Source organism: Capricornis sumatraensis, chromosome 15, assembly GCF_032405125.1.
Source record: "Capricornis sumatraensis isolate serow.1 chromosome 15, serow.2, whole genome shotgun sequence".
Classification (NCBI taxonomy): domain Eukaryota; kingdom Metazoa; phylum Chordata; class Mammalia; order Artiodactyla; family Bovidae; genus Capricornis; species Capricornis sumatraensis.
In genome coordinates, this window is record NC_091083.1 from 25848451 (window position 1) to 25862138 (window position 13688).

At 39.9% G+C, this 13688-nt stretch overlaps 1 protein-coding gene across 1 annotated transcript in view; it reads left to right on the forward strand.

The window, feature by feature from the left end:
* The first annotated feature begins 464 nt into the window (after positions 1-464).
* The window catches only part of MLLT10 (MLLT10 histone lysine methyltransferase DOT1L cofactor), a 213962-nt gene continuing 200738 nt past the window's right edge, over positions 465-13688 (forward strand). The window contains exons 1-3 of the mRNA XM_068986710.1: positions 465-516; positions 656-815; positions 3699-3778. Coding sequence (XP_068842811.1) covers positions 656-815; positions 3699-3778 — 240 coding nt within the window. The 5' untranslated portion in view covers positions 465-516. The remainder of the gene's footprint in view (positions 517-655; positions 816-3698; positions 3779-13688) is intronic.

Genomic DNA, 13688 nt, shown 5'->3' on the forward strand with positions numbered 1-13688 from the left:
GCCCCCGCGTGCGCGCCCCCGCGCCCTCCAGTTGGCTTGTTCCGGCCTCGGCGCGCCGCCGGCTCCGCTCGGCTCCGCTAGACCCCGCCCCTCCGCCGCACACCTCGGCGGATGCGAGAGGCGCGGGAGAGGGGAAGAGCCGGGAGGCCGGCCTGGGCTGCCGGTCGGACGCGGCGGCGCGCACGCAGGCCTCGCCTCTCCCGGGCCTGCTCTCTCACGCCGGCCGTCGGGCGGGCGCGCACGCTGAGTGACGCTCGGAGGAGGAAGCGCAACCCCCTTCCCCTCCCTCGCTGCCCCTGGCCCAGCGGGAGCCCCCCCCAGTGCGCCTGTGCGGAGGCCTGCTTGATTATGTGTGCCCTCTCCGGGCGCCAGCGTTAGCGGCCGGGTGGAGGTGGGGAGGGAAGACGACGAGGAGGAGGAGGCGGAGGAGGCGGTGGAGGGGAGGTGGGGGGAGTCAGCAAGGACATGGCTCCTGACTCCTGTGCGGAACGTGAGTGACTGAGCGGCAAAGCCCGAGTGAGCGAGCGGCCGAGCGGCGGGCGGGGGGCCGGGGCGCGGGGAAGGAAGCTGGGGCGCGGTGGGCTGTACGGGGCGGTGGGAAGCAACTCACTGGCTTGCATGTGTTTTTTAATGGTCCCCCCCAACTCCCTCTTAGATGGTCTCTAGCGACCGGCCCGTGTCACTGGAGGACGAGGTCTCCCATAGTATGAAGGAGATGATTGGAGGCTGTTGCGTTTGCTCAGACGAGAGAGGCTGGGCCGAGAACCCGCTGGTTTATTGCGACGGGCACGGCTGCAGCGTCGCGGTGCATCAAGGTAAACACCCAACCGCCCGCCGGGCTGAACCCGGCCTCTCCCAACCGTCACCGCTTCCCCCACCTTGGCAGCAACTGCCAGTTCTCCTCCCGCCCCTCCCCCCGCCCCGCCCCGTTCCGCGGCAGAGGGTTGACTCTTGAGGGTCCGCGGCGGGGCGGAGGGGGTGTGGGCTGTGCATGTGGGAGAAAGTGCGTGTGGCCTGCACTGTCATGTGATCCAGCGCTCATTCTCTCAAGTGTCACTCGGCCGCCGCCTGCGCCGGGAGCCGCGGTTCTGCGGACTCCGGGAGGCGGGGGTCGGCGGCCAAGGGGTGCGGGGGGGCCGGGCGCGCGCCCCGCGGCCGTGGGTGCGGGCTGGAAAGCGTGGAGCCCCCTCCCCCTCCCGCCGCTCAGTCTGCCGCAGTGTCTGGAGACTTCCTGTGCCATGGAGTCGGGCTCGGGCGCGCGGCGCTGGGGCGGGTCGGGGGCCTCGGGGGCTGCCCTGCGGCCCTAGATTGGGGCAGAGGGGAGGACGCCGGCTGCCGCGCACCCCAAGGTTTCTGGCCCAGACCCTGCCGTCGCCCCTGCGGACTGGCGCTTCCCGCAGAGAAGAGGTGGAAGGCGGCCGCCGCAGTCGTGCCGCCCCCCGGAGCGGCTGCGCCCGGGTGGAGCCTGAGGCTTGTCGGGATGGCTGCCTCGGGCCGCTTCCGCAGCTTAAGTGACCGGACAGAAGAGGTGGCGGTGCCGCCAGGAACTTGGGGAGCATCTTAGTATTATTTTGGGGTGTGACTATTCGGTGAGTTTTGGAATGTAGATAAAGATCAAGGACACTAGTAAGGTAGCTTTCTGGCCATGGAAGTTTGTTTTTTTTCCATTTCAGGTGGTAAGGAATTGAGGTTGGAAAAAACCTAGGTAATTTTTTGGTGGTTTTTGTACTCTTGTTAGGCACTAGCCTGCGCCTCTTGCCGTTTTTGACTCTGGCATTGAGTGATGCAGATGTTGTTTAGTAGTGTATTGGACGCTAGTCAACGAGAGAAAGCCTGAGCTTAAGGGACTAAACTGCAGTCTTCATAGAATGGGATCTCAGAATTAGAATGGAGATTTAGGAGGTAGTGAGTAACCTAATCTGAGGATGCACTTATTCCCAGTTCTTTCAAGGAAGAAAGGTGTGCAGTTGCACACCTCACTTTTCTAAGGAGTGAAAACTGTGAATTGAAACTACTGATTTGAAGGTCTGAGAACCTGGTATATTCTATTGTAGTGTTCATTGCTACTTGTGGAGGTGTTTCTTATGAATTTGGGTGATAAATGATGCTAACTAGTCTCATCTCCCAATTTAGAAAATGTTTGTTTATGACTGAAAATTTACTCTGAATTAAAATAGAAGTTTTTGGGGCACTTACGTTGTATTTTTTTTTAATAAGATTTTTTTTGATGTGGACCATTTTTAACGTCTTTATTGTATTTGTTACAATACTGCTTCTATTTTATGATCTGATTTTTTGGCTAGAAAGCAAGTAGGATCTTAGCTCTCTGATCAGGGATCGAACTCCCATCCCCTCCATTAAAAGGCACAGTTTTAACTACTGGACCGCCAGTTACTTGGTTGATAGAATATTTTTACTCATACCTTTTAAAAGGGGTTGGGACTTCCCTGGTACTCTGACAGTAAAGAATCTGCCTGCAATGCAGAATAATCTAGGTTTGATCCCTGAGTGGGGAAGAGCCCCTGGAGAAGGGAAAGGCGCCCACTCCAGTATTCTTGCCTGGAGAATTCTGTGGACAGAGGAGCATGGCCGGCTACAATTCCATGTGATCACAAAGAGTTGGACACAAATGAATAACTACCACTTTTAATAGGGGTTCAAAGTTTAGCTTTTGGAGTTTTAGAAATCTGTGTTGATTTTATATTCTTTAAATGCCTTCCAATATTTGATGTATTTCCATGTTTCCTCTGAGCAGGTTCATTTGAGAAAATGTCAATTGGATTATTAATGTCTTTAGGTTTTTGGCAAGTTTTAAACTTTGAGTTAAGTAAATGTTAATATGGAAACAATTTTTAAAGTAACTAGACTGTGATTTAGATATGTGATATGCATTCACATCACTTGTTGAAACATTGACATTATACATTATAAAAAAAACCTGCAGGGTTTGTTTTTTTATGATTTTATTGAGATATAATTCACATACCATGCCGTTAACCCACTTAGAATGTACAATTCAATGGTGTTCAGTATAGTTACAGTTTTGGATTTGTTACTGCAGTTTTATAGAATATTTTCATCACCCTAATAAGAAACCTTGGAGCCATTAACAGTTACTCCTCATTTCTCTCCAACTCCCCCAGTTCTAGACAACCACTAATCTACCTTCTGTATAGACAGGCAAATGTCTATTCTGGACATTTTATTTAAATAGAAGCATTTCACTTTTAACATTACATTTCATTTCATTTCCTGCAATAGCTTGTTTATTTTGAAAAGTGATTTGAAAATAGTTTTTATTTTCATGTATTCAAAATGCTTAGTATTTAAACTTTAGGATATAGAAATGAATTAATGAATTAGTGAATATTCATATATCACTATAGGAATAAATAATAAGTTGTTTATGTAAAAATGTGTTAAATTTTATCTGATATTTTTATTGTAAAAGAATAAGATTTGTGATGTTTATTCTTTTGAAATGAAATAGCAAAAGATTACCTTTCTAATATTTAAAATGTCATAATTGTAACTTGGTGATAAATGATAAACATAAATATAACATGTTTTAGTTTTTTACAAAGCAGTTGGTTTACCTGAATAGTTTCAGAGGTATTTAATAGGGCTTTGATACAATATTTGATTTTCCATAGTTATTCAACCTTTAACTTATTTTCAAACATTCTGTTTTCCAACAGCTTGCTATGGCATTGTTCAAGTACCCACAGGACCATGGTTTTGCAGGAAATGTGAATCTCAGGAGAGAGCGGCCAGAGTGGTAAGGACTGTTTATCAAAAACTTTAAAATACTTCAGTGAGTAGCTTAGGACGCTACATACTCAGATTTCAGTTTGAAGGGTTTTCAGTCTTGTTCAAATATTGAATTTGGGCCAAATATTGACTTGCAGTTTTAAACTGGTTTTATAAGATCTGAAAAACAAATTGAACTGCATATTGATGGATACTTAGAAAGGATAAAATATAAAGTTGTATTTTGGCTTTATTGGCCCTGCCTACTGGTTTAATTGGCTAACCATGGTTGGAACATAATGGCAATAGGACATACATAAGTTATACTGAGAAAATTCTGCTAGGTTCTGTTTAAGGAGTAAAAAAAACCCATTAGTATTTAGTGGTTCATATTTCTTTTTATTATATCTGTACATGTATAGTTTAACTTTGCTCAGTATTTTCAGGTATTCAGGCCCTTTGGCAAAGCAGCATAAAAATCTTCCTTTTTTTTAACTTGGCTGGTTAACCTTCTTTCTAAACACTTCCGTAAACCTTCTGTAAGAATGAGAGAGAAATGTTTATTCTTTGTGGCCCAAAGCATTTTTCCAGTTGAACTTCTAGAAATATGAGGGAAGAATAGATTTTATCTTCATTAATCATATGAAAGTATTACCATTTGCAGTGTGGTGTTTCTTCCTCTTGGTATTGACTAGAGAATTTGACAGAAGTTAGAAAACAAATATTTCAACCTCTCTACCTACATGGAGAGCAAGAATGGAGGTTTTAAATTTTGCCTGGGCAATTTTCGATCCGCAGAAATAATGGCTGAGTAGCCTATATAGGATTGTGAAATCAGAGCACTAGTCTGTTTCGATATGTGGTGTTTGTGTATGAGAATGCACTGTAGCAGAGTTATAGTTATTCTAACATTACAGAAATGGAAATTAGCAAGTGGAGGATGACGTTAATTATAAAAATTTCAGGACTTAATTTATGTATAGATTTACCCCCCCACCCCCACCCTTTGTAACATTTTATGGGGTTGATGGGTCACCATCCAAAGGAAGTTATGCTTTACTTTGTTAGTAAACATGACAGTAAGGTAAGGCTCTTCCACAGCATAACATAGTAGTTTCATGGCCAGAGAAAGATGAGAAAATAGGAAAGTGGGTATCAAGAGAGGGAGGATAAAGGGGTGAAATGCCAAAATTATTTGCCTCAAATATCATTTCTTGCCTGTTTCTATGCCTTTTTCCTCTCTAAGGTCATGGTCAGGATATCCAGGTGAATAAGGTATATCTTAAAAGGTACATTGGAAGACTTGTTTTATTTAAGCTTTATTTGGCACGATGTGGGGCTCATTAATTAAAGAATAGGCACAGTCTTTTCTGAATTCCTATAGTGTACAGTTATAAAAGGTAGGGTTGTAAGGCCATAGTTTTATATATGTATGTAGTTAAACATATACTCATATACATACTTACATGCATCCTCTTGTTAAAAGGATATAGTAGCCAAGAAACTTAGCCTGAAAATAAATCTATGAGTTAGAATGGGAATTGAATTAGTCTTAATGTTATTTTTGGTTTTCTCTGTGTATCTGCTTAGTTCTTTTCCTTTCTACAGATTTTCTCTGCTAGTTACTCTGTCAATAACTAACTTTTTTTAAATTGTTTACTGTCAGATACTGTGCTGAATGTTTTATATCAATTATCTTCTTTAATTATCCTGTCAAATATATGAGGTAGATACCCTTTTGTTATTCTCATTCACAGATAAAGACCTAGTAGTTTTGAGAGAAATACATACCTACTTGGAGTCTGGGCTGTGATTAAACTCTCAACCACAGTATGTTGTATTGTTGCCTCCTGTGGTGAATGATGGCCATACTTCAGTCCTGTCTCAAGAGACTGAATTTCAGTCTGAATCTCATGTTCCTTTGATGGGGAAAAAAACTGTCTTGGCTTTTCTAGTTCTGGATGAGTTAGTTAGCCATAGCTAGAGAGTAGAGGTGGAGAAGGCAATGGCATCCCACTCCAGCACTCTTGCCTGGAAAATCCCAAGGATGGAGGAGCCTGGTAGGCTGCAGTCCATGGGGTTGCCAGGAGTTGGACACGACTGAGTGACTTCACTTTCACTTTTCACTTTCACTTTTCACTTTCATGCATTGGAGAAGGAAATGGCAACCCACTCCAGTGTTCTTGCTGGAGAATCCCAGGGATCAGGGAGCCTGGTGGGCTGCCATCTATGGGGTCGGACAGAGTTGGACACGACTGAAGCGACTTAGCAGCGGAGAGTAGAGGTGAGTTGGTCAGATGCAAGGAAGTCTCTGGATTTGGGATAGCTTGCTTTTCAGAGAAGGGGAAATTACAAGCTCATAGATACTGAGGAGTGAAAAGCCAGAACCATAAAGCGGTATTTTTACTCAAATAGCTTGGTTGTATATAGAATGGTTTTGAAAGGGAGGTTAGAAACTGAAAGACTGAGATTGCTGTTATATAAAAATTTGAGAGTAGAAAGGGAGTAGAAAGGAAGGGAGAGAGCATTTTGGAAGAGGAAATGACAGAAATGGAAGTGGTGTGAAGGAACGGGAATAATCAGAGATGATTCTGAGATGTCATGGTTGAACACTCTGGGAAAGTGATACTGTTAATAGTAATAGAGGATGGAGAGGAAACTTGAAGAGTAAGGAAAGTTCCGTTTGAGGTATGTTGGTATTGATGATGCTAGGATGTTTCATTGGAATTTTAGGGTTAAAGTAATGAAGAAAAGTTAGGGTTGGAGCTGCGTAGCAGGAAGATTGGGAACCAAGTGACAATATTTACTCTAGTAAAGAAGAGTGAAGGCAGAACTGTGGTGAATATTCACATTTGGGAGAGTAAGAACAAGTTACCAAGGATGACTGATGAACTGTCAGGAAAGGAGGAACTGTAGGTTCCAGTAGCAACATAAGCAGTTGTTTTTTAAAGAGTAGTTGATAGTGTGCATTGCTGCCAGGGATGCTGAAGTCCCAAGACAAGTTCTTGAGACAGCAATTGTAGTTCCCTGCTTTGGGCAGAACCGTTGTTACAGGGCATCGAAAATAGTAGGGATTGCAGGGTTAGAATAAATGTTCAAAAAGTAAAGAAAGAGGAAAATAAAAATAGATGGTGATTGAGGAAAAGTTTGGTTGGTTTTTAAGGGAAGCTCTTTGTTAGATAGGCAGTCATTGTTCCGAAAAAACACACTTGAATTGCTTATTTCACCTCAAGTGAATAAATACTTTGATTGGATTTCCTTGAACTGCAATCATAGTGCTTAGAGGTTAAAACACTCATTGATTGTTTTTATATTTAATGTGTATGTGTTCTTAAGTATCACAGGCTGAAGAGATTTATTAGAAATTTTACCTACTTGTACAGTGTTAATAAGATACAGAGAGAGGATATTTTAGATTTTTAAATATTCTGCTTGGAAGAAACGTTGAAAGTGAATTGTACAGAAAAATAAAATGGCCAAAAGCCCATTAAGGATTTGAATTATTTAGGTCTTGCTCTTCTGGCTGTAAATGAAAAGATGATTCCTTTCCTCCAGGAACTGAGTTGTAACTTTCTCTTGTTGTTCTCTTTATTGCAGTTCCTCCTAGCTTTTTTACATTGTTAGGGAGGAACTGGTGGATGGGATATGAATAGGGTTTTAGGAATTGATCTAGGATTATACTTTCAGTTTTAAGTTTTTTTCTTACTGAATATATGTAATGCACATAAATCACTATAAATCTGTAAAAGCATGTGAAACATACTTAACCACACTAATTATATATTTATGTTGAATTCTACAAATTATGTTAATATGCATTTGTCATAAATAGTTCTGAGCAAAGGAGAACATAAAATGCTTATCTGTGTGTTTGCTACCCAGAATGAACAAATGTCCATTCTTCATATATGCTTCAGATCTTCCCTTCTGCTTAAAAAGAACAATAAATTAAAAAATTGAGTTGAAATACTTTTTGAATCCTCCGCAGTCTGAGTCAGCCATTGCCCTTTTAGTGTCTGTGGGGTCAGTCTCTATTTCTCTTGCCAGTTTTATTTAGCTATACTTATATGTAACATTGGAATGTTAATGGTATACAACATAATGATTTAATATATGTATATGTTGCAAAATGATTACTAAAGTAAACATCCATCCCCTCACATAGTTGTAATTTTTTTTTTGATGAGAACTTTTAAGATAAACTCTTAGCTTTCAAGTACACAATACAGAATCGTTAACTACAGTCACCACTATATCCCCAGAACTTACTTACACCTGGAAGTCTGTGCCTTTTGACCACCTTCACCCATTTCCCCCAACCATCACTCACTGCCTCCGGCAGATACCAGTCTGTTCTGAGTTTGTTTTTTTGGATTCCATATTTAAGTCCAACCATATAGTATTTGTTTTTCTCTGTCTGCCTTGGTTCATTTAGCATAATGCCTTCAAGGTTCATCTGTTGTTGTCACAGATGGCAAGGTTTCCTTCTTATTTTTAAGACTGAGTAATATTTCATTATTATGTAGAGCCATCATATATGTTTTAATCCTTGTTACTACATGTATATATCCGTAAACACCACCTAGTAGTATATTGTACAGGAATGTTATCACGTTATATATGTGTTCTGTGATACAGCTACTTGTGAGATTGCTGCACCGTATAAACTCATCTAGTTCATTCTTTTTATCTGCTTTTTAGTATTCTGTCATAGAATGTACTGTAATTTAATTCCTTTATCGACTGTTGTAATTTTTCCAATTTTTCACAGTCACAAATAGTGTTTCAATGAACATCTTTGTGAATATCATGAAGCTTGTTTTTTTTTAATATAGTCTAAGAATATTATCATGAAAGTTTTAAAAATTCATTTATTTTTGGCGGCATTGTGTCTTTGTTGCTGTTCCTCTGGCTTTCTCCAGCAGTGAGTGGGGGCTGCTATCGAGTTACGGGGGCTCAGGCTTCTCATTGTGGTGGCTTCTCTTGTTGCACAGCATGGGCTCTAGGGTGCTTGCCCTTCAGTAGTTGGAGGATGTGGGCTCGGTAGTTGTGGCTGGCAGGCACTAGAGCACAGTTGTGGCTCACGGGTTTAGTTGGCTTGAAGCATCTGGAATCTTCCCAGACCAGAGATCGAACCTGAGTCCACTGCATTGTGAGTGGGACTCTTAACCTCTGGGCCACAGGGGAAGTCGAACATGCAAGTTGTTGTTTGTTTGTTTTTTACATTTATAATAATCTCTGATGTATTTGGAGTTATTTCTTAAGGTTTCATTTTGTGTTACCTGTTTACCCTGCTTTTTTCCCCCCTCTTTTCCCCTTCATATGGAGTGATTGAGTGTTCTTTATTCCTTTTTTTTAAAAAAAAATCTGTGCTGATTTGGAGGTTTTATGTTCTAGTCCTTTTTTTTTTTAAATGATTGCTCTTAAAATTTTAATGTGCCTACTTTGTATTTTTTCTCTGAGTCTAAGATTTGATCTTTGTACTCCTTTTGAACAAAGCAAGGGACCTTAGGACACCTTGTATTCCACTTTCTTCCTGGCAAAAATATTATTTTATTGTTGTTTACATTTTAATTCCATCTTATTTTTAATCTTCCAGTGGTAGTTTTTTTTAAAATGATCATTTGTAATTTGGACTTAACATTACTGATGTTTTTGCCCCACTCTGTTTTTTATTCCTGTTGCTGCCCTTTGTGTCGTTTTCTTTTTGAAAGTTTTGGTGGTATTTTCACGATTGGTGGCTAGTAAGGAGTAAGATCCTTTAGTCTTTTTATGTCTAAGAGTGCCATTATTTTGCTGTCTTGTATGCTAGTTTGAAATCTACGATAATAGTAGTTTTCCTATAACTAAAGACTTTAGTTTGTCTTCTGGTACCTATTTGTGCTAATAAGGAATCTGTTGACTGTTTATCCTGCTTGAGACTTGATTTGCTCTCATCCAGTTTGGAAAATACTCTGTTCTTATCTTTTCAAATATATCATCTTCTCATTATATTTTCTTCTCCGGGAACTATTACTTAGGTGTTTAACTGGCATTCTCATCCTTTTCTTCAGGTCTTTTAATTTCTCTTTTACAGTTTCTCTATTACCTCTTGGTTATGGGTAATCTTTAGCTCTGTGTTCAAACTTACTGTTAATCCAATGAATTTCTTTTCTGAGTAAATCATAGCTAGAATTTCTTATTTGTGTTATATTTTTTAATTAGCCTTTTTTTTCATAATATCTTGGTATTTCTTAACATTTATATTTATTTTACTTATTTGAACATTTAAAGCATATTTATTTTAAAACTCCACAGATTCTGGAATTCTTTCATTTGTTTTGTTTTTTAACTGTGGTGGTAGATGTCCTCATACACTTTGTAATTTTTGACGGTGAGCTAATCTTTAAGAGTTGTCTTCCTTGTGATCCCTCTTCTGCTAATAACCTGGGTTTATGAAGGTGTCCCTGAGGGGAGTTTTTGCATTTGCTCTGTTATTTGTTAAGAATTGTTTTTGGTGCTAGTAACAAAGACCAGATTACAGTGGTCTGCAAATTAGCATTTTTCAAATTTCCTATTTAAAGGATTCAGAAAGGCATTTTAAAGCTTTGTGACAGCTCTCTGAAATCTTTAATTAATTAATTACTTAATTTTGGCTGCATCATGAGGGATCTTAGTTCCCTGACCACGGATGGAACCCATGCCGCTCTGCAGTGGAAGCGCAGAGTATTAGCCACTGGACTTCAGGGAAGTCTTTCTGTGAAATCTTTAGGGATCAGACTTCTTCTGTCTTCCTGTTATACCAACCTTAACACGTGGTTTTCATTTTCATGATTGTTGCACAGTCACAGCATGGCATTCACTATGACTGTAAAGAGATGGTCCAGGCAGAAACAAGGACGGGAAGGGTTGAAAGTGGTTTTCCTCTCACCTGAGTTATCCTCTTAAATGAGCTTTCTCTGATCTTAGTGGTCCAGTACATCTTTTTGTTGGCATAGATTCCCTTTTGGTAGGATCAGCCCTTACCAGCTCCTGTCGTTATACAGCAAACTTGGTGAGAACTTGGTTAGAACTGTTCAGCACATCTAGGGTCTATGCACACTCAATCCTCTAAGGTACATAATAAATTGATTATTTTCATTGCCTGCCTCAGCTTCAGTTTTGACTTTTTTTTTTAAAGCTTTTAAGTTATTTTTTATTTGTATCACTAGATTTACTTTTACTTAAATAATTAAAAATTTGTTCTCAGATTTATCTTGTTTACTCTGACTTATGAGTGCAGAAAGCCAGGATGGAGTATCTTCAGTGGCACTGACTTTTTTCTTACTTTGTGCAAGTTTTTTAGCCTGTATACTCTAAATAGAATGCCTTCAAAGTTAAGTATTTGCTAACATTTTTTTTCTCTTTCTGATGATTCATATCCAGTATTTGCCCTTTTTTTGGCCATGCTGTGCTGCTCAGGTTGTGAAATCTTAGTTTCCCCATCAGAGATGGAACTTGTGCCTCCTGCAGTGGAAATGTGGAGCCCTAACCACTGGATTGCCAGAGAATTCCCTGTTGTTTGTTTTTGAATTCAGCATAGCATCTTAAGTTCTTGTAACTTTGAAAGAGGTGATTTAAAAAAATTAACAGATTTAGTGCTTACCACCATACATAGAATAGCAAATAACCAATTTCCATTGTCTTTCTTCTTGAATTCCTTTTTTTTTTTAACTGTGAGAAAAGATTAGCATAATAGCTCTCAGGAAGTAAGTGCTTAACATTTGTATCATTTTCTAACCTGCCTACAAAGCTAGTGTGGTTCAGTGGTAAAGAATCTGTCTGCCACGCAGGGGATTGAGTTAAGTCCCTGGGTCAGGAAGGTTCCCTGGAGAAGGAGATGGCAACCCACTTCAGTATTCTTGCCTGGGAAATCTCATGGAAAGGGGAATCTGGCTGGCTACAGTCTATGGAGTCACAAAAGAGTCAGACATGAGACTAAATAACAACAACAACATAACACCATAACTAGCAAGAGAAATGAAAACATAGGGGTACATTGATACATTGCCCTTTGTGTCTGTTCCATTTTTTGTTGAGATTTTAATTTTTATGTTTATCCAAGTGATAAATGCACTGTTAGTAGTACTAAAAGATTCTTTTTTACACACATCAAAACAGTACCTTGCTGCTTGACTCTTGGCAAGGAATGTAGAAGCAGCTATTCATTAAAAATGTTTATTTTTTATTTTGGCTGTACTGAGTCTTCATGGCCGAGCACAGATTTTCTCTAGTTGCCTTGCTTGGGCTTTTCCTTGCAGTGCCTCTCTTGTTGTGAAGCAAGCTCTAGGGTGCTCAGGCTTTGGTAGTTGTGGTACAAGGCTTAGTTGCTCTGGGGCGTGTGGGGATCTTCCTGGAGCAACTGAAGGAACTGAACCTGTGTCCTTGCATTGGAAGACAGATTCTTAACCACTGACCCACCAGGGAAGTCCAGAAGCAGCTATTCTTGACATCAGTTTTAGATATTGTCTTTCAGTATACCACAAATTTTGGTTAGCCCAGTAGTATTAAACAAAGTTTTGTGTTTTTATGACTAAGTATTTTTTGTTCATTTCTGAGTCAAAAGCATACTATAATTGCTTTCTTATCTTAAAAGTTTTTCTTTTTTCCTGGGATTAATAATTGTCTTGTATTTTCTTTTTTTTTTTTTCTTCTAATTTTTTTAAATTAATTTTTTAATTTTTTTTTAAATTTTAAAATCTTTAATTCTTACATGTGTTCCCAAACATGAACCCCCCTCCCCTCCCTCCCCATAACATCTCAGTGGGTCATCCCCATGCACCAACCCAAGTAAGCTGTATCCTGCGTCAAACATGGACTGGTGATTCAATTCTTACATGATAGTATACATGATAGAATGCCATTCTCCAAAATCATCCCACCCTCTCCCTCTCCCTCTGAGTCCGAAAGTCCGTTATACACAGCTGTGTCTTTTTTCCTGTCTTGCATACAGGGTCGTCATTGCCATCTTTCTAAATTCCATATATATGTGTTAGTATACTGTATTGGTGTTTTTCTTTCTGGCTTACTTCACTCTGTATAATCGGCTTGTCTTGTATTTTCATTTTCCTAAATCTTTGTATACTTTGTAGGCACTTCTTATATAATTTCCCACTTATTTAATGAATTAGGTAGTCTATCATTTCGAGTCTTCATAAATTCTAAAATTCTAAAATAGGAAAAAAGTTTTACCATTTTGATTGATGATTTGCCTGAGTATGGAATTCTTGGTTGGAAATAACTACCCTTAAAAATTTTGAAGGTACTTCTCCATTGCTTTTTAGCTGTCAGTGTTTGTTAAGAAGACCAATGAAGTTCTGATTCTAACCCTTTGTATAGGATTTTTCTCTCTGGATTTAGTGTGTTTTCTGTATCCAGTTTATCTCTGCTATTTCTCATGGTAGTGTGCTGCCCCTCACTCATTGTACTGGGTACATAGTGTCCCTTTTAATCTAGTAAATCATGTTAGGAATCATGAGTTTAGTTAAGGGAGAATTGTTTTTTTTAATTAAAATCTTTTTAAAACATTTTGATTGCACTGAGTCTGTTGTGGCGTGCACGCTTCCTGCTAGCAGTGTTTGGGCTTAGTTGCCCTACAGCGTATGGAATCCTAGTTCTCTGACCAGGGATCAGATTTGCTTCCCCTGCCTTGGAAGGTGGATTCTCAACCACGGGACCACCAGGGATGTCCCTGAAATTATTTCTGATAGGTCCTCAGTTTTGTTGTCATTGTTTGCTTTTTCTGTATTGTTCTTTATTTGGATGTTGGACCTTCTGAACTGATCTTGCTGTTTATCTATTTCTGTTTTGCTCTCTGAGGCAGTTTCTATTTTGTCTTCCATTCCTTCACTTAAATTTCTAAATTTCATTATACTTTTAATTTCCAAAGGCTCTTTTATACTCTTTGAATGCTTATTTTT